At 40.7% G+C, this 26973-nt stretch overlaps 2 protein-coding genes across 4 annotated transcripts in view; both read right to left on the minus strand.

The window, feature by feature from the left end:
• The window catches only part of PLPP5 (phospholipid phosphatase 5), an 18457-nt gene extending 2965 nt beyond the window's left edge, over positions 1–15492 (minus strand). The window contains exons 1-4 of one of the 3 annotated variants that reach the window (XM_074981885.1): positions 15370–15492; positions 4242–4350; positions 1905–1995; positions 1002–1065 (exon numbers count right to left, since the gene is read on the minus strand). In XM_074981885.1, the coding sequence (XP_074837986.1) occupies positions 1002–1065; positions 1905–1995; positions 4242–4346 (260 nt within the window). In that variant the 5' untranslated portion in view covers positions 4347–4350; positions 15370–15492. Of the gene's footprint in view, positions 1–1001; positions 1066–1904; positions 1996–4241; positions 4351–6385; positions 6491–6590; positions 6736–15369 lie in introns of those variants that run through there. The other 2 variants (XM_074981883.1, XM_074981884.1) reach the window with 2 other exon arrangements.
• The window catches only part of NSD3 (nuclear receptor binding SET domain protein 3), a 65537-nt gene continuing 46388 nt past the window's right edge, over positions 7825–26973 (minus strand). The window contains exons 17-24 of the mRNA XM_074981877.1: positions 24436–24638; positions 23886–23998; positions 22819–23088; positions 19037–19153; positions 18101–18242; positions 16357–16463; positions 15370–15574; positions 7825–13722 (exon numbers count right to left, since the gene is read on the minus strand). Of these exons, the coding sequence (XP_074837978.1) occupies positions 13481–13722; positions 15370–15574; positions 16357–16463; positions 18101–18242; positions 19037–19153; positions 22819–23088; positions 23886–23998; positions 24436–24638 (1399 nt within the window). The 3' untranslated portion in view covers positions 7825–13480. The remainder of the gene's footprint in view (positions 13723–15369; positions 15575–16356; positions 16464–18100; positions 18243–19036; positions 19154–22818; positions 23089–23885; positions 23999–24435; positions 24639–26973) is intronic.

A 26973-nucleotide genomic window follows, 5' to 3' on the forward strand; every position in this document is an offset into this window, starting at 1 on the left:
AGTCCCCCATCAAAGCCAATTCTAGCTGTTAGGTACACTTCATTAAATGAAAAAGAAAACCATAGCATAAATTTTCAGACAGCCATGAACAACAGGGTTGGAAGATTTAATTTAAAAATAACTGATTGCAACTTTGCTATTTATTGAAAACTTGTTTTCCGTGAGGTTTTTTTTTTTTTTTTTTTTCCCCTTTCATGGCCCCTCTGCAATACCCTCGTGGACCCCAGGTTGGGAACCACTGGCCTAGTGCACTGCTAAGCGCATGCATGCAAGGAAAGCTCATCCTGCCACAAGGCCATAGGGCTGGGCCTGTCCCCACATTAAATTCACTGGCTGTGTATGAGTGTCAGATTTCCTTACAAATACAAGAACAGTGGGTGACAGGCCAGCCCTCTCCTACAGACAGCTGCCCAGCCTCAAGAAAATGCCCGCCAGCAGCCACACATCATACGACAGAAACACTAACCCAGGAACCTGTCCCAGCAACAAACCCCCACTGCCAACTCTGTCCACATATCTAGACAAGCAACACCATCACAGGACCTAACCACATCAGCCACACCATCAGGGGCTCATACACCTGCACATCCACTAATGTGAAATATGCCATCATGTGCCAGCAATGCCTTTCTGCTGTATACATTGGCCAAAGGATGAATGGACATAAATCCGACATCAGGAACTGTCATGCACATAAACCCAGGGGAACCCTTTAACGTCCCTGGACATTCAATCTTGCATTTAAAAGTAGCCATTCTGCTACAAAAGAATTCTACCACAAGATTACAGCAGAGACATCGGAATTGGAATTCATTTACAAATTTGACACATTTAACCCTGGTGGGTGGCTGTGTGCAGGTACACGCTAACCGATATTCTGCTGTCTCCAGTCCGTCCCAGCACTTCCCCCCAGCTGGGTCTGGGAAAACACAGCCATCCCAGAGAATGCACCACTCACTGCCTCCTAACTTCCCAGGGTCTTGATCAGTGGACTTTCTTACCTGCCCACGACTATTTTCACTGCGTTTGTGAAGACCCCGTTCAAGGCAAGAGCAAGGCTGGCAGCTGGAAGAGAGCCAAGAGCTCACATCAGCCCCCTCAATAAACACATGCCAATAGTCAGCCTATTCCACTCTTGGCAGGCAGCAGCTGGAGCCGACCATGTGCCTGGTCAGTACCCTGTATTACAGGGATGCTAATGCTGGTGCTGCATTGGTCTGTGTCTCTGAGCTGACCTGAGAGGTGGCACTTTCCCCTTATGTGACAGTTGGTACACAGGCACTCGTAAAGATCATGCCTCAGCCCATCGCACTGAGTGGTCCTTGCTGGCATTTATCCTGGGCGTGAAGGGAATGGCGCTGCCAGAAAAAAGTGGGTAACAGAGCTGGACTCTGGGTCAGACAAGAGGGAAGATGGTCTGGGAGGAGTTAAGCCCACAGGTTCCAGCCCACAGAGACTTTTTTAAGAACAATGAGTGAAATTTTGGTCCCACAGAAACTAACATTTTGCGGCTGACATCAGTGGAGCAAGGGTGTTGCCCAGTACATGAAAGGCAGTGGGAAACAATTCAGTGAATGGGACCCAAGCAGGAAGTCCCTGGCCAACATGCTGTGCATGACCAGGAATGAATTCAAGGCCCCTCCTTTTCTCTGATCCAGTCTCCATCACACAGAGCGAGGTCCTGAGCCATAACAAGGAGATGCACGGGCGCTAGGCTGCAATGCTAGCTACAGCAATAAAGAACCCTGGTGCAGACACAATGATGCTTTTGGTAGGATCCCACATGCTGGGTGCTGATCTGTTGGGCATTACTGTAGCTAGGAGGAGGCGCTCGTGTGCCCCAAGGATGCCCTCAGCTCAGTGTAGTGCTCTCAGTGTCACTGTCAGGATCAGGTGGCACTCACCCAAACAGGCCTCCTGCGTGTCTCTGTGGTTGACTTTCATGAAGCATTTTGCCAGAAGGATGAACGTCACAGGAAACAGAACCGAAATTAGCTGCAATGACACAGGACGGTACAGTCACTCCACTGCACGGTTGTTACTGAAGCTGCCTCAGCTTCCCGACCAAAAATCAACACTTGAGTTGTTAAAGGAGGCTACAAACCATCACCCCCGACCCACACAGCCCGGTCCCCCACCTTGGCTCTTTACAAGCTGAGCACTGATCCTAACCATTTGCAGATGTAGCTAATGCTGAGTGCAGGTACCAGCAGCATGGTTTCCTCCTCACCATTCAGCCCACCTGCAGATGGCAAGATCCTTCTATAGGGAGCTTTCCACATCCCAGGACAGCAAAGGTAAAGAACGGTAGCCAAACATTCTGACTGGTAAAAACGTCCAGTCTGTGTAACAGCCTTGCCCTGCTTTTACCTCTGTCCAAGTGAGCTCCTAAGGTGGCTTATGTTCAGACAGAGCTATAAAAGGCCAAGCACATCTTAGGAGCTGTATGAATAATCACACTGACATAGGGGCCCCCCGTGCTGTGACACGCCCTCACTGATGTTCGTTCGGACACTGCTTCCCTAGAACCGGAATGCTCCAGTGGAGCCTGTTTCATTTTCTAGGCACTTAGCAAATACCAACAAATTAATCCCATCAGCTGGAGCATCCAAACTGGTTGCTAAGTCAAAAAGCAAGAGCAGCTGTCGAGAGACAGCAGCTGTTCTTACAGAGATCTCGGTACCACGTACCCTTGGGGGTTGCATCACAATACCCAGTGCTCCATGGAACGCTTCTTGCTATGGGACATGCCCAGATGACCTTTGCTGTCCTTTTGGGAATTTAACAGGGTACTTGAAGGGCAAGTCACCAAATCCGAATGGATGCAGGAGTATTCTCCTTTGGCTTTTCCTGCATGCTACACCTGCCTCTTAAACAAAAGGAAATTGTCCTCCTATTCCCACAAAGCCCTGACCAGTCCAAGAACTGCAGCATCTCGCGAACTAATCAAGGGAAGCAGCCCGTCACTGAGACACCATCCACCTGAAAGCTGGTCAGTTTACATCTAACATATTTTAAATCTCATGTCCTAGACCAGGCTGGAGTCCAGTTTTTGTGGTTTTAACAATCATTTTCCTGTTTTACATGTTTCTTCTCCACTGCTGGTATGTGAAGCCCCACACAAACAGTGGGGGAAGCTGCATCCAGGCAGCAGTGTGTGTGCAGTCAGCTTCACTATAGGCACTAACACAGAATTAAAACGCACTCTTCCAGTTGTAATGATCTGAAGCGTTCCTGTGGGTGTACTAGATACACAGTACACAATCCTGTGTCACACTTCCCTTCTTCTTGAGTTTTATTGAGGTCCAGCTGTGCTTAACTTTAATCAAAAGCTAGACCAGCACCTCACCTCACTGATACCAAGAAACCACTCAGCCAATCAATCCTCACTTCTCATCATCTTTCCCCCAGTCCTCCTCTTTCTCTAGCGAGCTACATTCCTTTTTCTTTGGCTTGCTTGTTCAGTTATTTAGGAATGGCGAATGGCCATCCTCAGTCAGACGAGAGGTTCATCCTGCGCAATGTCCTGTCTTTGGACAGTGGCCAATGCCAGGTGTGCTGGGGGCGGGGCAGAAATGAGCAGAACAGGCAATTATCAAGTGATCCCTCCCCTGCTCCCCATTCCTGTCTTCTGACAAACAGAGGCGAGGGACCCCATCCCTGCTCATCCTGGCTAGCACCTATTGATGGACCTATCCTCCAAGAATTTATCTAGGTTTTTTTTGTTGTTCTTTGCCTCCACAACATCAAAACAACATAACAGAAAGGACTTTCACAGGTTGACACTGTGTTACGTGAAGAAATACTTCCTTCTGTTTGTTAGAAACCTGTTACCTATTCATTTCATTTGGTGCCCTCCTAGTTCTTGTTATGAAGAGTAAATAACAGTTCCTTCAAGAACATTGGTATAACGTGGGAAGGAACGGAAACAGTGGCATCAGACCAAAATCTCTGGAGAGCACTTGTTGCCCAATGTACCCAGATGCACAGGCGGACCTAAGTCTAAGTAAGTAAGTTTTACTTTCTCCCCACCAGTCATGATTTGATAGGCCTCTATCATATTCCTCTTTACATGCCCAGGTACATCAGATTGTAAAAATTCTTTCACTTCTAATAATCTATAGTATCATCACTAAGGTAGGTATGTTTGTTTCCATGATTTTTAGGCTGATAGTTTCCCTTAAAAATAATAGCTATTAACAAAAATACCTAGGGCGTATAGGGAATTGATGAATACTTACAAACATGAGCTTGGTAGGGACATGGTCGGCCTCTATGTAAGGGTTTTTATAAAGCCACATTTCTTCGGGCTGAATGACACGTTGAAATGGAGGCACAAGTTCCATGATCCTAGAGAAAGAAAAATGGAGTTTGGAAAGATGCACACCAGTTGAATTTGGGTAAGGGGTCAGTTGAATGAGTCCTCCTTACTCTCTCGTGTTAGATGAAAAAAAGGAAACACCATGAAACTAAAAGGCAACAGAAACTAATAAAATACTTCACACCAAGCACAGTGATTCTGTTCCAATATGAGAGGCTCCAAGAAGTTGGTCAGATTCAAAAAGGGATAAGCCATTCACACAACTAATGTGAACTCCATTTTTATATACCATATCTAGGACAAAAATATATATGAAATAAAACCATAAGCTCAGGACACAACTGACTGCTTGGGGCAATGAGAAAATTTTCCTGATGAGCAGATTATAGCATTATTGCCATGAAATATCAATTACAGGATACAGTAGTAGGTGAGGTACTGAAATAGATGGGTCATAGGACTGGACATATCTGTAGCCTTCCCAACAGCACACTGAGTAGTAAGGTTGCACCCTGGGCTTGTCCACGTGAGACAGCTGCACTGGTTTAAGGTGCAAATTTAAACCAGTGCAAAAAGCTGTGTGGACACTGATTCTGGTTTAATGGTGGTTTATCATACAGGAATTGCCAGAATAGCTTAGACACAAGTGCAAGGGCCCTCTAGTGCTGTATCACGTCTACGCCTCAGAGGAAGGTCCAAGAACTCTGAAGGAGGTCAACATGGGATAGTTCACTATCACCATTAAGGCTCCTTTAGATTTCTCATAGTCAGAGACTGGCCTAAACCCAGAGGCGTGAGGTTTAGCATTAAATTATCACTCTGATATTCTTTTAATTTGTATAACTATCCAGCCCCTTTTTGACTCTTGTGAAGTTTTTAATCTCAGTGACATTCTGTAGCAGTGAGTCCCCACAGTTCAATTATAATTTCAGTCAGGCATAGATGTAAGGCATACTTGTGTGCCATCCCCTGGACCCAAAGCCTTTCTTAAATAAAGCCACAAGTGGTTACCTTCCAAAATCTACTTGACTGAAGTTAAATAGTGACAGAGTGGTAGCTGTGTTAGTCTGTATTCTATCAAAACAAAAAAGCAGTCAAGTAGCACTTTAAAGACGAACAAAATAATTTATTAGATGACGAGCTTGAAGAAGTGGGTCTGTGCCACCAAAGTTCAGCACCTAATAAATTACTTTGTTACACTTTAAAGTGCTACATGACTGCTTTTTTGTTTTGACAAGTTTTTCGGCAACAGGTTTGAACTAAAACGTCATGCACCAGTTTAACTGTATCAGTTTAAGAACCAAAACAAAAAGCAGTCAAGTAGCACTTTAAAGACTAGCAAAATAGTTTATTAGGTGAGCTTTCATGGGACAGACAGTGGGTCTCTCCCACGAAAGCTCACCTAAAACTATTTTGCTAGTCTTTAAAGTGCTACTTGACTGCTTTTTGTTTTGATAGTGTATAGACTAGCACGGCTTCCTCTGTTACAGTTTAAGAACCAATGTAAATTAAATGGGCAACTTTCCTACAGATTCAAGGCCCCTACTTTAAGGAGGGAAACTCCTTTGTTTTGAAAGTAACCTGTAAAGGGAAAAATCAAAATCTAGCCAGCCACGTACCTCTGTGCTAAATCTCTCACTACACGAAGGGGACAAAACGGGGTGTTCTGTATCAGAAGAGGTTTAATCTAACTTCCAACAAAGGCGGGTTCTCTGTAGCCTTACAGCCTGCCAGCCAGTTGCCTGGTTCTAGGATGTCATAAATATCACTAAGGCTGTCTGACTCTGGAGCCATCATGAAAATCATTAACTCAGGGGTAGCCCAGGCCACTGGTGACAGTAGGTACCATCTAGCCATGGGTTGCCCAAATGCAACGAGCGAGCACAAAAAGAGCACATCAACAAAACCCGAAAGGGTGTGAGCTATCCTGGGTGGATCCCCACCTCCACTACAGGTGGGATGGGTCTGCACCTGGGGATACTTATCTGGACTACAGCTGGGGGGGTTTCCCAGTCATGTCCCTGCACCTAGCAGGGCAGGGGTATTTCCCAGGGGGATCCCTACCTGTACCATATGTGAGGAAGGGCCTGCCCTGGCATCTCCCACCGGCGCTGCGGCTGGGAGGGGCTGTGCCTCTAAGGTCCCCGCCTGAGTTCCATGGGAAGCCTGCCCCGGGGGATCCCTGCCCTGCTACTTGGGGGCTGCTCCCGGGGGACACCCCCCGTCTCCACTACGTAGGACGGCTTCCGGGGGGCCTTCCCCCACTCACAGGAAGGCCCCGACGAGCAGGCCCCGCACGCACACTTCCGCTGCCAACCGCGGCGCCCCCATGATCCGGGCCGGGCGCTCCCCTGCAGCCGGAGGCCCCCGAGCCCCGCTCGCTCCTGCCGCGCCGGTAGAACAGACGTGGCTACCGGGGCAGCCTGCTCCGCCCCATCCGGAAACCCAGCCCCTGATGCAACGCAGGGAACTGCAGCTCCCGTCGGAGCTGGCGTTTTCCCAGAGATTTAGTTGGAAGGGCTTTAAAAATAAAATCACAAGGGGGCGGGGAGAACGTGTATTTCAAACAGGGGGAAGGAGAGGGGATTTAGCCAACAATCCCCTTCGCAACTGCAGCGAAGAATAGATCACAGCGCAAGCGCTAAGCCGAGAGCTTAACAATAAAAGGCTGAACAAGCCGATTCTGCATTTCAGCCTCCGGGCTGTTGGTTGCCTTCTTTGCTGCCATTGCTGAGCTGATGCTGCCTCCTTTTAGGTGTCTGCATAATGCTCAGGAGACTTTGGGGACCGTATCAGTAAGACCAGCAGGAAACGTTCTAAGCCGCTTGCCAGAATATCCATAAATCAGTTAAAATTTGAAATTGTCAAGATTACTAAAGAGAAGCTCTTTGCTACCGAACCAACCCTTCCCTTAGACATACAGAAAAGTACCTGCTATAAATAGGAACTACAGTAGAATTCACCAGGGTATTGCATTAGAATCTTGGTTCACCACTACTATAATCTCATATAAAAAGTGCTACACAACTGTGTTTTGTTAGAATACAGACTAACACACCTACCTCTCTGTCACTATCCCACAATAATGCACAGTTATCAGCATAAGTTGCAACTGGCAATATTTTGTAAGAAAAAGTCAATAGGTAAGATCACAACCCAACCACACAAATTTAAAACACAAATGTTCTATATACAGTGAAGATCTAAGAAACAGATGCTAAGACTAATGTCCCAGTTCTCCAGGATGACAGCAGCAGAGAACAAAAATGAAAGAATCATGCCTTGACCTATTTTTCAAAGCAACTTGCTCTGTTGACTCTAAAGACTTTGAAATATAAATGTAAGAACTGTTCCTTCAGGCGTGCTTTATAAAACAGAACCGTACAATGTTTTCCATAGAGTCCAGGCCTTCGCTATGTGATCATCCAAGTAAAAAAGAGGTTTTATAATAAATATACAGGGGCTCTCTCTAGAGGAGAGTTTCAAAAAGACCACTTCACATTTGTAAGGTTTTTATTCTGTTGAATTTCATACACTGGCGTCAATAAATATTTTACATTATATCTGCTTGTTATGTGTTTTTGTTGCAGCTCGATAATTCAGTGGCCCTCTGTCCAAAAATTCAGTTACAATATGAAAAAATTCACATTAATTGGAACATTCAGAACAATTTATTGAAGTCAACCTCAAGCAAAATTTTAAATCAGTGGAATGTCATTAAAAACCTTTCCAAATTAATCCTCACAGAAGCAAAACACATCTGAATTCCAAAGTATTTGTAAAATAAAAAAGGCAACATCTCAGTAAATATAATGTACAAAAATTATATGATCCTACCATCACAACATTCAGTAAGAAGCTAAAATATTACAGGCAATTCTAAATATACTCTACTTGTTGACATTAAGCCATCTATATACAGGTTAACCAAGCTTTACAGGTTTCACACTATGCAAGAGAACATAGGCCAAACAACAACCCCACCCCCACCCCCAAATTGTATATCTCAAAATCTATGCGGCAACATCAAGTCATAATACAGTAATGTCCCAGTGGAACATCCCCAGGGAAAATTAACACTACTTTGTTAGTGTCAAGAGCTTCCAGACAAGTTTTAGAAACTCCTAAGATATTGACTTCAGTGAATATTGATGCTTCATTATTAAAGACTCAAGTGATTTAGTTAAAAGAACAATTCACAGAATCTACAAAGATAGTTACAGATAAACAAAATCTACAGAAATAACAACTCTACAAAGGTCATTGTTACAGATAAAGATTACATGGAAATGAAAACAGAATCTGTAGGTATCTGTGTGTGTTGTGCAATATCACTTGTGTAGGTACAAATGGATTAAAATTTTTAATAGCAACCCAAAATATGCATACCCTTATACAAAAAAAAGACAATGTTATTACTAGCCAGCTGTAATAGTTATTTATCATCTTGGTTTTCAGTGGCAACATGATTAGTTTGCTTATAAATGAAAAAAAAAAAAAAACACTAGAAATGAGATACTGATCAACATTAATGAATAGGAAGTAAATGTATTTCATCCAGTCTCTCTGTAAACCAAAACTGAAGAATTCCTTAAAACATCCAGTGCTAGGCTATGGGACATATGTTTGGGAGAGGGTCAAACATAGCTGCTTTTCAAGCTAGAAGAGACACCATTAAAAATGGCAGCTCTCTCTCTCTTGTGCACAAATGCAATCAGTACCACATGATAAACAATGAATGAATGAATGGCTTTGGCAAATTCACATCCATTATCCCTTTTTGTATCATCCTAGATGAAATACAGAGTTTAGGTTTTATGACACCACCCCCCCAAAAAAAAAAAAGGCAGAGAGATATCCCTTCACTAGGGTAAAAAGAACCTGAGTTTGTGTCTCAGGAGGGGATTATAATAGGAAACAAGCGTTTTTGGTTGGGTTTTTTTTTTTCCTTTTTCTGAAAAACATCTTCAATACACCCAGAATTTCAGGAGTGTATAATAAGTGCAAATGTCTTTTGCTATACAAAAATAAGTGGCGTGGGGTGAGGGAGTTCATACAATATTATAAAATAAAGGACATCAAAATTTTTTTATGTTTTCTCATGACATACACTTCTCATTAAGTGCATACATAAGTGTGACATATCTGCTTCGATAAATCTCTCCATTTTGCTTTGAATACACTATACACTGGGAGTGGAAAGTAATTTTTAACTCAAGGGGAAAGTAAAGAGACTTTTGATGTCATATACAAAAAAGTGTTATCTATGTATAAATAAAATAGCTGTAAAAATAATGAACTGCAGAGAGCTTCAAGTACATTAAACCCTGAATTCGATGAGGCAGAGGTTTCAATGTTAAAGTGACAACTTCGTACCAGAGGCAGACATTCTCATTCCCCTCCCCTACCCCCACCCAGATTTTTTTTCTTCGTAAAGTTCAGTATATACATAGTTTACGTCTAGAGGTTCACTTTCAATTATGTCTAGTCATAGTTTCCTGGTGGAATCAGAAAGACACAAAGATATAACAAGTTTTTAGTGGAAAGGCCAAACAAAGCATTCTTAACCCTCTCACTCCATGTCAGATTCTCAAAATCTCTGGTGGTAAAAGTAATGCAGGTAAATTCAGCCAGAAAAAGCTGCTCTTACTGTTAGATGTCCTGAACCGCAAATACGTTCCACCCTTACGTCCTACTGACAGGATAACAAGCCAAGATTACTCAAAAACAGTAGCAATTAATTCTTATACCATTAGGGCATGGGCTGAAGAACCTGTGACCTGAACAAAGATGCATATTCTGTAACAAAAGCACTCCAATAAACCAGCAATGTCTGTACAGGGAAGCCCACCTATTCATTGCATTACGATGTAGACAGCACAATAAGCAGCTCTAGAGTCAGTTGTCTGTTGAAAATTTGACCCTATTTTAAAGTTTATAGACAAAAATCCAAATGAAGAAAAATGCAATTGGCACCTCCTTTACCTAAGAATGGGCTACCAGGTTATTATATGCAATAGATTAGAGTGCTTCATTTTCCAGCCAGAATGTAAGTAAAACAGCAGCATTCTTTGCTTTGCAGAAAATTTTATAACTTTGGGCTAAAACTTCCAAACCAAAAAGGCTAGCATTCTTCCTAGAATTCAGTTCAGAGACACAGAAAGTTGAAATCAAGAGCACAAAATATGCAGGAAAAATTGATAAATTAAAATGTTAGTATTTACAGTAACAATTCTCTTTATTACACAGTTATTTTATCCTTCCATTAATTTTAAATAATGTTACAGAACATGATTAAAATTTGTTTTCAGCATTCTGTGTTCTACATACAAACCATCACCAAAATAAAGAGAATCCCCAGTTATCAACCGACTTCAACCACATGTTCCTCTCTTATGTTACTAAAAACCTTTCTGGTGCACTGGAAATTCCCCCTCTGTCCAGCAATTAGAAAAGCAATTCATTTTATACTCATAATTATACACATTGAAAAGCTATCCTTGTCCTCAGATAACTAATTTTTCAGCCCAGCTGTTGGTTGTTTTCAGATAGTTTTCTTATCTAAAGGATTACACAAGGATAACCAGGAAGAATTTTGAAACAAAAGACAAAGTGACATGGCAGAGGAGTGACAACTGACTCCATGATCCTTGCAGCATATGATTTGCTAAATTTTCAGAATACCTTCATATACTTAGTTACACCTAACATGCTGATATGGCATAGAACAACTTCCGAACATTTCACATGACAATATTTTGAAACTGCTGTCAGCTCACTGACATCTCGAATGCTTAAGAAAGGCATTCCCCCCATTCAATGAAAAGACAGCGTCAACATATTATGAAAGAAAGCAGATGGGTCACCATACAGTATTTGCAAAGTTCAGTACTTTCTGGCTTACCCATATCCAAAACTCATATGAAAAATAGAAAACCTAATATTTTATTATACAATGTAAACTGATCAGGTCTTTTGGACACTAGCAACGAAAGACCTTGTTGGGAATTTTAGAAAAGGGTGGAAACCCTTTCCATTAAGAGCTTTATTTTTTTTTTTAATAAAAAGAAAAACAAAAAGGCTAAGAAAAATAAAATACTATTTTGTTTAAATATTTGTTTTTTTGCAAAAATACCAAAATATAGCACTGCTTACAAGCAAAATTAGTGTTTTAGACATTCACTTTAGTACTTGCCATAACAGGGTAAGTGATCTGTATTTTCCATCAGCACTCTAAAGGGAAAGATCACATGTGAAATCTATACTACATAACAAAACAAACAAAAAACTCCAAACAAACCGAGTTTACTCAAAAGGAATCTGCAAATTGTTCCAAGAGGAATTGCCACCAGGTCAGTTAAAATGGCATTTCTGGTGCTTCAAAGACTGTAGTGTACCATGTTAATTTTGCAATTGCACAAAAAAGAAAAAAAGTATAAAATCTGACACTCCACCCCTCTTGGAATAGAAATAATTTAAAAATGCAGAAGGAAATCTGGGCTGAAGGCAAGCCATATTCACAAATTCCATGGTGTTTTTGCTACCCTTTTATTACTACTTTCTGGAACTGAGATGTTACCATGTACCTGCAGCTATTTTTCCCAGAGAAAATGCTGAGTGTTTTTCAGACTGAATGAAAAGTTCTATATCTCAGCCATGTGCCAACCGTTCCTGGGTATTAATTCCTTTCATGTAACGGGTGCTCTGGGACACCGAGTCACAGAAGGTTAGTGTAAAGATAGCAAGTAACATAAATACATCACCCATTGCCTACAAAAGTAAAGGATTACAGTTGACCACATGAACTATAGGAATATACCCATACTTTAAAAGATTGAGTGCCTTAGTATAAACTCAATATACCCTGCTAATTCAGGAAGTGCTTTTAAGAACCGAGTTTTTGCTACTGCATAAAAACCAACCAAGATATATTTAATTGGACAATTTATTCCCTTCCCCCCTGCAAACCCACACAGCCCTGCTCTTCAAAACACTAAGCTGATCACGCATACCTTTAACATGCAGAAACTCCCTTTGAAACCAGTATAAGTTGGGGAGGGAGGTAACAAGCATCAGGCTCTAAGAGACTGATCCTGAAACAAGTGCAGATTCGACATCTGATGATAACACCGAGAAAAGGATTCAATCTTGCACCTACCAAAGTCAATGACAAAGCCTGCAATAACTCCAACAAAAGCAAAATCAATGCTTTAGCTACAATGAATGTAGTGCAATGTTCAGATGACTAAATTGCCCATGAATCCTCTCCACTGGTCTCCAAATTAAGCGAGGCAGACAAGTGACCACTGTGCAATTAAGCTCTTTCTATGCTTCGTCAGCTAACACAATGCATTTTAGCAATGAGGGCCCATAATTCTTTCCCCTTCCTTTCTTGTTAAAAATACCTCATGAAATAAAAAGCACTTCAAGAGAACAAAACTGGATATCGTACCCGATTTCTTATGTGAAAATCTTTACATTATTTATCGGGAAGTTAAGCATAATGACATGAAATCCATCATCTCAAAAGACTTTTGAAGATGAAATGCTTCTATCCCAGTTGCATTCATTGTCCACTGGTCTGAAACTCATGTCATTCCTGATGGGGTTAAATGATAGGTATTTGTAGATGCAGGGGGGCACAACTGGTACCTTTTCTTTTTGCTTAATAACGAGACATATGCAACACACCAGATTGCTCTTGCTACTCAATTTTCTTTCTTCTTTTTTTTTTTTTTAAAGATGCACTGACTGATCAAGACCAGAATCCTCAACATCCTGTAAAATTAAATAAATAAATATGCTATGTTTTCCTTTCTACACTCTCAAAGAATATATTTTAACACAATATTCTTTTCAACATCAAAAGGTTTGGTTTTTTTGTTTGTTTGTTTGTTTCTTAAGAAAGCCAAGACATTTCTGTTTTCCAACAGTAAGAAGTGCTGAAGCACATTCAAGGGTTAGGTAAGAAAAAGACCAGGAGTGGGAGTTGTGGGGGAGACAAGACACCATTGACTGCTTCTGCCTGCCAAGATTATTTAATCTGGTCCCTTTCCCAGTTCCAGCAAGGCGGCGCTGATGATGAAGACTGAGTATGTCGTAGCAGTCTCTTCAAACTCTTCACCTATTTGCCATTTGTTGTTTGTTTTGTAACAAATTTTATTCCTTTGTTTCCTCTCCAGGATTCTGTGGTTGCAATTTGCATTTTATCTTGCTCCAATATTCTGGTGCCATGGGAGATTTAGGGTTGTGTTCAGAGCAGCAGAGACGACCATCCAATGCTGATGCCACTAGAGCTCCCTTCTCATGACCTTTACAGAATGAGTGAGGGCAAAACTCACAGAATGAAACCGCAGGATTGTTACAGATGTCACACTGGTGCCATGGACATTCCCACTTTCCTGAATACGGAAGAAGAGAGGGAGAGAAAGGAGGGAGACAGGAAGTTGAAGTTAGTTTACACCTGGGATAGACACTGGAATTCATCTTTGTCACTCTGTGCAGTATAGAGCCATTCAACTCTATGCAGAAAAAATGCTTCCCAAAAGCCAGATTTTACTAAAGTTCCTGCCTCTGTCTTTCACAAGGACTGAACTGGAAGCATTTATTGATAAATTTACATTTTTGAGCCTCAGGTTGTCTGTAAGCAAAACACTACTGTACTGTAGTGCCAAATATAAGCGGAACGACCTGCCTTGGCATCAGAATACATTGTGTCCTTGCAAGATGGAGAGCTGGCTTCTATGCACATCTGATTCATGAAATTCACTGTCTTATGCATGAGAATACAGTAATCATTTGGAGAATACACTGACTGAAACAGATGGCCTAAATCAATCTTTATAACAGAATCACAACATACTACATTGTCAAAAACACTGAATGCCTGAATCCTGAAAAATAAATGAGAAGGTGGCTCAGACAAGAATGGGCTGGGGAAACGACATATTTAAGCACAAGCAAGCAAGCAGGGATAACGACAAAAAGTATGCAGGCAGGCATTAGCATAACCATATGTCCAACAGTCAGGCTGTAAAATCAGACTGAGCATGTCAAAAAGGAAGGTTACAGTTTCTCATTTCCCTCACACAGAAACCATGTTATAGTCCTTTAAAACGGTTTGCTGTGGAGAAAACAGGAAGCACCCTCTTCTTCTGCACTGCATCTGTAGCATGCCGAGAGAGTAAAAACAGCACCAAGACAAGACTCCAGATCTTTAGTGTGGTTGTGCTTGCCACCACCAGGACAGGTAAAAACCAAAATTTACTTCTTGAAATCATTCACCAGTGTTTTCTTGCTGACCATATTTAATTAGTTGTGTCCCTAGTAAAGACAATTTGGAAGGAAGCTTTCTGTACTTCCATATATTGCTGTCCTGAACAGGCACGTCTCAGACTGAGCTCCATTCATAGCACAAAATCTTCCATTTAGTTCACTCATGGATTAATGTGAGCCTTCAGTTCAATTTGGTCAAGGTCTCTAGAAACACAGTTTAAAAAGAGGGATAAAGTATTCCTGTTTTGTTTTTAAATATCATTTATTACTGGATAATTTGCAACTGAACTACAAAGAGCTGCCCTTTTAATAAATAAGGCAAAAGAGAGAAACTATGAAAGAGACCCAGAAAACCCACATGATTAAAATGTAAGAGATAGAGAGAGACCATTACAAATTTAAGCTCTGCCACGTGCTGTGCACAGCTGATGTCATAAGCACTGCCATGTGATATGAACTTGGAAGCCATATGAGACCAAGACTGACTGACTGACTATGTCAATGAAAATAAAATGAGCAAATGAGATCAAAAGAGAAGCAAGCAAGCTATGACTTCATTACAGAGCCTGATTAACTGTTTGCTGGCCATTTGTATCTCTGCTGTGATTCTTCTTTAGAAATATTGTTGCCTAAGGAGATTTCTCACCGCAGAAGAGCATTGTCAAACCAACTGTGCCACATGTGGACATCACAGCTTGGATTAAGCTAAAACTTTATCAAGCATGAATCCCTGAAGCAGGCAAATACTCTAGTGGCCATGGCAAAACACTTACCAAATGGTGGTTGAGTCAGGTTAAGGCATAGGAGGTGGTATGCTTTGGGGCAGTCCTTTTTGTCACACATAACTAGCTCTCCTCCATCTCCACACTGGAAACAGTTGTCCTCATGCATCTGCTTCTGCTCTGTTTTTATTTTCCGTTTCTTCTGCTTCAGCTTAGCATTCTTGGCCTTCTCTTCATTCGCTGTTGCAAATGCCGTCTGGCAGTTAGAGGGAAAGGTCACAACAATAATAGTTTTAGTTAAGAAGCAACAGTCATTTTAAATAGCCACATGGCTCCCAAATAGTCAGCTGTGGGTTATTATTTCTGCAAATCATGATCAACGAAATCAAGTCTACCTCATAACTCCCACTGCCACCTCCCACACCATGCACAGGTCTGAAACAGTTAGAATGCTGCCAGATTACTTTAGTGAGCTGTAGTATTACGCTAATATTCAAAGGCCCAAGGAGGATTGGTCCCTATTGAAATAGGATCTATATTCACACAGATACAATCTCTTCCTCAGAGACCTTATACATAATTGGTATGCAAGCAGAGACATCTCTGCCTCTACAGAGATGGTATTTCACAAGCTGACTGAGGACAGCACTCTGGGCTAGGACAAGAATGAAGCACAATGGCAAGACAAGTTTCCAGATCCTCAAACATGCAGAGGAATTCCAAAATGCTTTTCATATAAGATTAAAATCAGGAGAACAGCATGACAAAAAGGCTGGTGGTTGTTTTAAGTCAAGCACCTAAATATGACAGGACTATTCCATGCCATGTCTGGGTAGCTTGCTGGCTGGTACTTCCCTTCATCTTAAAGGTGGATACATGCACAATAGTACAAACTTGTAAAGTTTTTAGGGAACCTTCAAAGTACCAAAGAGGTATAAGACATTCCATTAAATGAAACACACCTCTATTCACTCTCCTCCCTCAAAAAGCTTTCAGTAAAAATGCCTTGAGCTCAATTTTTATTCCTGTACAACTAACCTTTGGCCGTACTCCTAGGAAGCCACTGCAGTTTTCTGCTCCACAATGGCATTCAGTCCTCCCATTGCCCAAACAGTCCAAATTATAATTAAATGTTAATTCCATCCCTGAAATTTAAAGAGAAACTATTAACATACAAGATGTGCGGGGAGATATACACATGTCAATTCAACGTCAGCATTTTCTCTTATTGTATTAAAATCACTGTTTTTCAAAGGGCAGTTATAAGATCACAATATTTATAACTGCATAAAAAATATTGAGGTGAAATGTACTGATGAAGCAACAGCTAGAAAAGTTGTGAACAACAAGGCAGAGGAAAAAGCTCAGAACCCACCTTCTGAGGATGACAAATCAGTTTTATTCTAAAATCAAATGATGATTTAAGAACCAAGAACTCTGTGGTTGTAGAACTACAAGCTTCTGAGCCTGGTTGCAGCCCTAGCATGGAAATAATTTATTTTTCTCTCAGAGAAGCCACAAAATATTTTTCCAATACTGCTAGGGGACATTTTCCCATTTGGATAAACACTGAATATCCTCCTTCATAGTTTTTGTGAACAGGGACAAAACATCCTCCTTCAACTTTGTGTATACAGTAAACCCCCTATATGCGCAATTTCAACTTGCGCTTAACATGCTGCTCTGGGAGCCAAGAAACTGACCAGAGCTGGTGCACTCGTCAGTTTCCCAGGCCCGGCAAGCCCAGGGGAGCTGGAAGCCAAAAGCCAGGCTGCCGCCTAGTCCCCAGATCCCCTACACTTGCTGGAGCCATGAAACTGACCAGGGCTTGTGCCCTCATCAGTTCCTGGCGCTTCTGAGATGCACAGGAAATTTGACTTATGCCGGGGGTGGGGGTGGGGGGAATCTATCGTACAGTGTCAAGATGGCTTTGGACAAGACTGGAGCACTACATATAGCTTTTCCTACCGATCACAGAGAAACCTGACTTATTTTATCACTTTAATCTTGGTTTAAAGTGGCAGATTAATTGCCAAGTGTTTAGTATCAGGAAGCTGTTCTAGATCTGATGTTAAGGAAAAGATCTGAAACTGAATGTCTGTGCTAGTTGACAAGGTCTATGCAGACATGGCAATAAAAGTTAACATTGAATTTCCTGGGTTTCCAAGTAGTAGAGGAAACCTCTGCTTGTTTTTGTTTGTGGTAAAAAGTTCCATATTTAATATTCTGCATTTTATATCAGCTGTGTCTAGACTAGCCCCCAGCTTCGAAGGGAGAGTGGTTATTAGGGTGTTGGGAGATTAGTAATGAAGTGCTGTGGTGCATAAGCAGCTCTTCATTAGGCTAAACCTCCCCTTTGGCAACTTTGAAGTGCCAACTTGCATGTAGCCATGGGTACTTTGAGGTGCCTGCGTTCCTTCGAAGTCCCTTTACCCCTCAATTTTTTTTTCACACTTCGAAGTTGCCACGGGGAGATTTAGCCTAACACAGTACTGCATATGCACCGCGGCACATCATTAGTAATCTCCTAACACCCTAATTACCATGCCCCCTTCGAAGTTGGGGGCTAGTCTAGACACAGCCATCAAGCTGCTCCTAATGAGGCAGTACATATTAAAAGACAAGAACTTCTTGATTGTGCATTTTCTTTGTCTCAAAGGATAATTTAAAGTCATTGTAAATACCAATGCAACCAAACAACTTCCAGACGGGAAAAAAATGGAAGTGGCAACAGATTCCCACTTAAGAAGAAGAGGACACGTGCAGGCAGGAGACTGTTTACCTGCAGGAATATCACAAAGGGCAAAGAGTCCAACTCTCACATCCCCGTTCACTGTCCATTTCTGTGTTTCACAGTTCGGATTACAACTGTGGTTCATAAAACGAGAATAATTTCCTTTTGGACCAGCGTCTATTATCCGGTCCTTATAAAGAGAGAGACAAAAACACCAGTTGAGGATCAGATTAAACAAAAGTCTTCTTTTGACACGTTAAGAAACTACAACGGTAGATAATATATTTAGACAAGTATCAGAGGGGTAGCAGTGTTAGTCTGTATCCACAAAAACAACGAGAAGTACTACGGCACCTTATAGACAAACGAAGTGGGTCTTTCCCCACAAAAGCTTATGCTCCAATATATCTGTTAGTCTATAAGGTGCCATAGGAGTTATTATTATATTTAGACAGGCACTTGATAAATGAGTTAACGGACAGTGACTTTTCCTGGGTGGTCGTGGGGAGACGACGGACACAGGACACACTTTTTCCTAAAGCTCTTCAATGCTTACGCAGGGAGAAATAAATGGCTCCCAGCATTGCTAATGAGCTCTGGATCCTTCCATCTCAGATTCAACACCAGTCCTGGGCAATACAGACCTAAATGGTTACCCTCTAAAAACAAATGTCTGGTGACTGATCAGAAGTACGTTGGCTCTATCAGAGAGCTATCCACATTCCACTATGATAGTCCTGTTGGTAATATCAGCAGGAATACTACACACTGAATGCATCATGGGAATTAACCTCCCTACCTCCTGCCTGAAAGGAAGACTTCACTCTGTGAATTATCACCTGCACTAAATTCATTATATTTCAGTTAGAAGTGAAAGAAAATGTAATTCATGTGCTTTAAACAAGAACTCTGATTCTCCCAGGTCTTGAGGCCTAGTCCCTTAAGCAGCAGTACATTTTATATTGTAGAGATCTGATGCTTTACCTTTGTGACAGTTAACATATAAAAATTGGTTATGCTGTTCTCATGGGCACGTTTGATCCGCAATCTGCATTCTTCTTCATCAATTAGCTCACCAACATACTCATTTACAAATTCACCCTGCAAAATCAACCAAAGAAACCCATGCTTATTGCTTGGTCTCTGTACACTTAAACAATGGAGGAAACATCGCAAATGGGATGGGAAGGCCCTCAGAGATCAGTTTTGTCTACTGCAAGGCCTGAGTAGAGTGGCTTCTAAGGATAATCAATGTAGTGAGAACTGGTTAAAACAAATTACTGTATAACAGTGACCTGTATAGAAATATATATATGGGCTCAAGTATAAAAGTTACAGAATCATGCTTCAAAATGGAAGGATCCTAAGTAGAACTTTTAATGAAGTGGCAATTTAAAAATGGTTATTCTGTTCTCAAGGACATATTTGATGAGTTGTAGCTTCCTTGGTCAATTGCATACAGCCTATCCAAGGCTCCACTTGTATTTCTGTCCTATTAAGGTGTGTATGGCCAAACTATAGAAAATTAGCACATTTTTTATAACAATATATTCAAACACCAATGAGAAAATACCACCTAGGCATTACGTAATATTAAATATAAAGACAAAGAAAACCAGAGTTAAGACTGCTTCTCCATGCATTTGTCCAAGAAACAGCAGCACATCTACAAATATTCTACATTATTTGGAGTTTCACTGGCAATATTTTAAATCACATGCTTTTTTTTTAAAATAAATTCCAGGATAACACACAGATGCTCACAGAATTTCAACCTCATAAGACAACACAGCCTACTGTTCTGCTAAACAATTTCACCGCATAATATTTGAACTGTTCACCTTTAATGGGAGTTTTAACAGCCAATAATGAACAAGGAAAGTTTGTGATAATGAAGTTTTAATGTAGAACAGATATTACAAAACTGGCTTAAATAATTAAACCACTAAAAACAAAAGTTAAAAATGAGCCTTCAGGCTGACTGTGTATTCCCAGCTTTCATGTGATGGACTTGGAAATGGCCAGGAAATGAAGATACCTTGATACAAGGGAGTTAACACTCAGCACATTGAGGGTAATTTTATTGCAAGTCAACAATTCTAATGCTCAAAAATTTCTAGAAGTAGTTCTTTGAGATGCTCAAATTTAAGCGTCAAGCAAGTGTCTTGAGTAGTTTCAAGTGTTTGTTTAAATAAAATAATAGTACCAACACATTACAGACTACGTGGTGTCAACCGTCTGACAAAGTTTATGAAAGCCAAGAGCTCTTTCAGCTGGTTCTGGGAATGGCTCCAGAAAGATCCATCCAGAAACATGGCTATCACATTTTGGAGCTTTGAAAGGCAAAAGACTGTACTGAAGGAGAAGATTATGCGGATGACTTTTTCAAAAACATTTAAGTCCCAATGGAAATGGGATTCAGGTTCCAATGGACACTGGCTCCTAAGTTACTTGGGTAAATTGGTCATCTCTAGGGTGAAGTTTTCAGAAGTACCTCTCTTCTTTTCCCCTATTAAAGGTGCCATTGATAAAGAATTTTTAGTGGAACTCCCATGGGACAAATACATTGTTTTATATACTTAGTATGTGCAGAAGTTCACAGAAAATCCACCATAGAAATGTTATGAACATTTACCACATACTTGGTGCACAAAGCAACTGAAGAGTTAAAATGTGTTCTTTGTCAATTTACTATGGTTTCCTCTAGTTACTTGCTAGTATGTGATTTAAGTACCTACAAGTAGTACTGTCCCAAGTCTAATCAAAGGTTTATAGTTTCAGTTGAAGTGATTACCAACACAGAAACTTACTTAAAATTGGTCTGTACAAACACCTGTGATACTGCCACTGGCAAATGAACACCTGACACATCCACTTAGGCTCCACACAACATTTCTCTATGCCAAATTACTATATACAGTAAACTAAGTTACCAAACAAAACAAAATGGATAGCCTAACTAGAACTGACAAAAGCAAAGAATTCACAGTTAAAGAGTTGATACTATGCCTTTGCTCAAGGCCATTTGCCTGGGTATTGCTGGGTCACTTCAGACTAGTATATTATCCTATACTATCTAGGTGTAACATTTAAGCGGTATGTAACAAGGATGAGAGACCATTCAGAATCTCTTTGCTTTTGTCTAACTGCTGAAGTCACACTTTGGAGCTAAACACATCATCATCCAACAGCGCACAAATCACGTCCAGCTACAATCCAAAAATGTCACATCGGGATTCCCAGTCTGGGCAGCAGTCAGTGTCATTTAACAGAGAATTGCAGTGAAGACCTTACACAGCGTTTTAAGTCCACCAGAACTGCAGAATGTGCCTTCACCATGAGAAGTTCCAGAATACCTTCTTTAGCAAGATGTGTGCAAATTCAAAGTGAAGAAAATATGAAGCCAATTGAGAGCAAAAGGGTGCCCTGGAGTGAACTCTGAAGATGCAGGTCAAATGATAAAAACAACTTGTCCTGAAGTCTTAATTGTCCATTCCATCTGCAGCCATTGCTGGATCTTCTGTTCTTCAGGTGCGCTCAGCCTCCTCCTTGTTCAGAAACAACGAAGCCTGCATGAGTAAGAGCAAAACATACATCTGTCCATCAAATCCAATCCTCTGCCTGGCAAGTTAAAGCAGCCGTGAAATCCAGGCCCATCATCCTCATGCTTGCCTCGAAGTAGAGCAAGACTGCAATCCAGTGCAAGATTTTGTTTTTCCATATCAACTGTTGCACATCCCACCTGAATCCCAGTGGCTAATCCCAGGCTGGTGTCCCCCGGAACACAGTGTGCAGCGATACAGTGTAAAGGAAAACCAAAATGATCCATTTCCAGGATCTTTATTACATAGTTGGGAAAGTACTTTCATTCCCCACCCCCAAAAGCACAGCTATCCCATCTGCTTACACCCTCCTAAAGACTCCAATCACTCTAACATTTATGTTAAGTCCTCAATATTTCCTGAAGCTAATCAGTTCTTGGTGCTTTCTGCTATAACAAGTGCACCACGTCCATCAACAGAAATCTCTGTGTCTTCATTATTCTTCTCTGCCTTCTTGAACTTTAAACAAGAACTTAAGTGTGTTGTCCAATGTAGCCTGATCACCAAAAGCCTTTTATTAATCCCCTCTGAGTTCTTCTGAAATAAATCCAGTCTGAAGAGTTGAGTGTCAAGGAGGCTATGTCAGCTCCCTGGTGATCAGTGGTTTGTAAGAGCAATGCTGAATTCCCTCCCTCTCCCAATCCAGACAACGTGCTACTGGGAACTGCAGAATGATCATGTTACCACGTCAGAGCTCAAAAGAAAGGCAAAAGAAAGTCCAGAAAGCTACCTTGAAGGAACCCCTTGGAAAGAGGCTCACCACCTGAGGTTGCCCCATCTCCCATCCTTTGAGTTACTTCATATCATGAAGTGTGATTAATTTCATTTGCTGTGTTAACTCTGGGGTTGAGGGAAAGAGAAAATAGTGGCGGTGCATTTAAATTTTTTATTCCCATCCCTCTAAAACTCTAGCATCTTCAATAGCCAAGCTTGGTCAAGAGAGCATCTGAAACCATTAAGAAACTATTTTTCCCCCTCTCCCTCCATTTGAGGAAGTTTCATGCCATTTAAATTTAAAGGAACAACTCTGTGTAGGATGAATTCACTTGAAAGTACTAACTTTTTTATACATTTTCTTTCAAGGTACAAACAGTAAAAGAGTAGCAGTACTCTCCTCAAATACTCTGTTTAATGGCTAAGCTCAGCATTTGTCCTAAATTCTACCTTTTTAATGTTCCTTTTTGTCCTGAGACCCCAACCACGTCGATCGGTTTTTATGATTTCAGCATCTGGATAAAGTCTTTTGGTGAAGCACTGGTTCTGACAGCGCTCTCCTGCTGGGCAGACTTGGGGATGACACTCATATTGTAGCATCCTGTTCAGACACTCTGACTCTAGGCCACAGGGGTTCTCGTCAGATGGTTTGCAGTTACAGCGAGGGATTTCTGACAAATCAGCAACTTGAATTTGAACTTTCCCTATTACCTTGTTGGACTGTGGGGGGAAAAAAAAAGATGTAAGCAAAGCATTTGGATTTCTGACCATACACACAGAATTCAGATCAGAACCATTTAAATTAAGGCCCACAACAGGCAAACTATTTCAAAAGACAGACAAAAATAACAACCTATTACACACACAGCTACTAACATCAGAAGCAGCTGTAATTTTTTTTTTCTATTCCTTTCTAAAAGGAAGTATGTCAACTAAGAAAAGGAAACAAGGCAAAATACTTCTCTGCAATCTAGGACTTTCAGAGGTTGCACGTGACACTGCTTCACCACTAACAATCAAGCACCTCAGGTATTCAGAGAAACCAGCAATGAGATATGTAGGATAGAAAGTGGGACAAGTCTGTTTCAAACCGTAAAGTATATGTATTAGTATCACAACTCTTTTGAGGCATACAAAAAAATGGGACAAAAAAGTCCCAAGAATGTAAATTATTATAAAAGGACAACAAAATAGAGAAGTACATGGCCTGAGATACTGTGCTCCCCATGGTTGCAAAAAAAAACAAAAAACAAAAAAAAACAAAACCCTAGACTGTCTTTTCAGAGTCCACATTTGGAGATTAATTTCTCACACTAACAGTCTGTTACTACTCAATGTTCATATAATTTCCTACTGGTAAGTAAGGCCCAAGATTCATTTGAATGGATGGGACCCACTTGGAGATCTCAAAGTCCTTTGTGTTCAGTAAGACTGACCTTAAACTCAAAGTTCCTTTTACTGATGCTTCCTACCTCCCCTCTAACAATAAGGGAAGTCACACAAACAAGAGGACTCACTTTAATATGTTTGTAAGGTGGGGGTTTTCTTGAATTTCTTTCGATCTCTAGTGCTTCTTTGCTTTCTCTTTGTGCTTTCAATTCCTGGAAACGTTTTGCAGCTTCTTCAAGTGCTGTGCAAGGGAGTCCAAAATGGGGAGGTATTAGTATTGGCTGCTGCTGCTGAGAGACATTTGTGAAAAGCTAGGAATTAGAAATCTACAAAGAACAAGCTAACAATGAAGTGTTACACTATGGTATGAACGACTTCTAAATCACATAGTTTACAGTAGATATTTAAACACTACAAGGTGGTCCTCTGCATCAGAGCCCAGGTTCCGCCTTATAACTTCTAATGTAAGTGGGAAAGAATTAGGGCTGTTTATAAACAGCACAGAGAGGGATGAAGTTAGATGCTAACAAACTTTTACCTCTATTCAACGGCACTATACAGAGTTTAAGACAGACATAGAACACTAGTCGCACAATTCCCATGCAAGTTAAGTGACGATGGAGAAACAAACAAGTGGAAGTTTTGTTATAAACCACTATAAACTTTGTTTAATTTTACCTTTCTTGAAGGTCTTGTTAATACTAGTCTGCCCCTCTGCAAAGCTTTTATCTCCTTCAACATAAGGGAAAACTCTGCCCTGGTGTACCCAATAGTAGTCATGTGAACCAAAGAAAAATACTGGGAAGTCCCCGATATCATGTTTGAGGCCCTGTATGTTGAGAGGCACAGACCTGGGATTGCAGATCTCAGCTGGCCACCACCTGCAAATTAGAAAACAGCAAAAGCTCAAACCCTTTAAAAGAAAGGCCAATTACCTGGCTTCTCACTTGGGGAATTTCACCTGCAATAGTAGAAGCTACATTTAATTCCTAAGAAATATGACTGCCATGTATCCCATTCTCCTTACACAAGCAACATTATCCTTGAAATTACTTGGGGAGCTTCACAAAAAGACATACATCTTGAAAGCTCTCATATTTCAACCCAGGCTGTGGCACTGGGCCTTGTGCAGTGTATGAATTTTGGGACTAATTAACAAAAAAAGAAAATATTTAACAGACCTGCCCAGTTATACTTTACAGTATTTTTACTAAAAACAAACCAGTGACTTAAATTAAAGGCTATTTTATTTATAGATGTAATTTGGACAGTTACAATCAAACCAAAATTTGTTTAGATCTACTGTTTAATGATTTTATAGAATTTCACTTTTTAAAAAAATGTGGTTTTACAACTCCTGAGGGTCACTTACTTCTTCCCATGAATTTTATTTTATTGTTTTTAAAGGGGCAGGTTATCTGGTGTGTGGGAAGAGTTGATCCCCTTACAGCACTAGAAATCCAAATAGCAGCATTCTGCTAATGCGAAATAACCAGAAAATAAACTGGCCAGCCCATCATTTCACTGCCCACTGTTTTCTACATCTGCTTCGGAAGGACCATAGAGAAGAGGACAATTTATTGATCCATTCCATCATCCACTCCGAGCTTCTGGCAGTTCAGAGGTTTAGGAACACCCAGAGCAGGGGGCTGCATCCCTGACCACCCTGGCTAATAGCCTTAATTGACCTTCATGAACTTACCTAATTCTTTCTGAACCCAGTTATACTACTTCACATCAACCCCCCGCAATGAGCTCCACAGGCTGACAGTGCGTTAAACGAAGAAGTACTGCTTTAATATCTGTTTTTTAACTCACTGTCTATTAATACTGTTGGGTTAACCTTTGCTCTCATTTTACATGAAAAAAATAAGGGAGTAGGTGTAAAAGAAAGGGGTAAATATTTCCTTATTCATATTCTGCACACCATTCGTGAATTTATCAACCTCAATCTCTTTTCTAAACTGAACAGTCCCAGTCTTTTACTGTCTTCATACAGAAGCTGTTCCATATGCCTTATGATTTTTACTGTCCTTCTAGATCCCTTTTTTCCACTTCTAATAAATATTTTTAAAGATGGAGTGACCAAAGCTCCACAAATTATTCAACATGTAGACATACCATGATGGACTGATACAGTGACATTACAATATTTTCTCTATCTACTCCTGTCCTAATGGTTCCTAACATTGTTTGCTTTTTTGACTGCTGCTGCACAGTGTGTGGATGTTTTCAGAGAACTATCCACAGTTAACTCCAAGATCTTTCTTTGGAATGGTAAAAGCTAATTTAGACTGCAACATTTTGTACATACACATTGAATCAAAAAACTACAAGTAGTGTGATTTGACAATTTCAAGTAAATGGATTTAGAAGCCAAAGATAAAGCGAATAATGGGACAAATTCTGAATATTTTCACACAGCAATTCAACCTGAAAGAATTTATACACGATAAAAAACCCTCAAAAAACTACTTTTAGTTTCATTTTCTTATGTGCCATTTGCCCACCAAAGCTAAGATTTAATCACAAGACCATAATTAAATAACCAATGACATGGATGCATTTCTAGGTTTAAGTTATGGCTGAACATGTGTAGTGAGCCTAGATAAAAATACCTTTAAGTTTAACACGTCAGTAACTAAGAGGGATAAAACTCCACATTGTTAATAAAACATATTAAGTTATGTGCTTCGGCAACCTGAAACAGATATTCCAACATTTTCAGCTCTCGAGGAACTCTGACACCTCTTGATTTAATTCTAGGGAAAGTCAGAGCTGACAATTGTCAGAATACAATACGTCTATGTGATCACAGACAGGGGAGAGGTTTTTTTAAATTCAACTACTATTGGGAAGAAGGGCTCATGCTCTGAGCAACTGTCGCAAGAGGCAGGCCTTTAATTGAGTGTACAGCAGTCAGTCTTGGTCATATTTCACTGATTTGTAACAATTTCCTGGCAGTTTTGTTGTACTTGTGGAAGTCTGGAAATCAAAATTAAAAGCAAGATTACTTCTTACAATAAAAAATGGGGATGATAAAAGCATCTTCCATGGACAACTTAAAACTGAAGTGCCAAAGGCTGTCTGACATACCCGTTCTTTGGATGTGTTCTACAGCCAGGCTCTACACAAAAGGCAGAAAGCCAAAGAGACAGCAAGAAGTATGTTTGAGATGAAAATCCCTGAAAACCCACTTGCCTTCCTCGTCTTGGG

Source organism: Carettochelys insculpta, chromosome 31, assembly GCF_033958435.1.
Source record: "Carettochelys insculpta isolate YL-2023 chromosome 31, ASM3395843v1, whole genome shotgun sequence".
Taxonomy (NCBI): Eukaryota; Metazoa; Chordata; order Testudines; family Carettochelyidae; genus Carettochelys; species Carettochelys insculpta.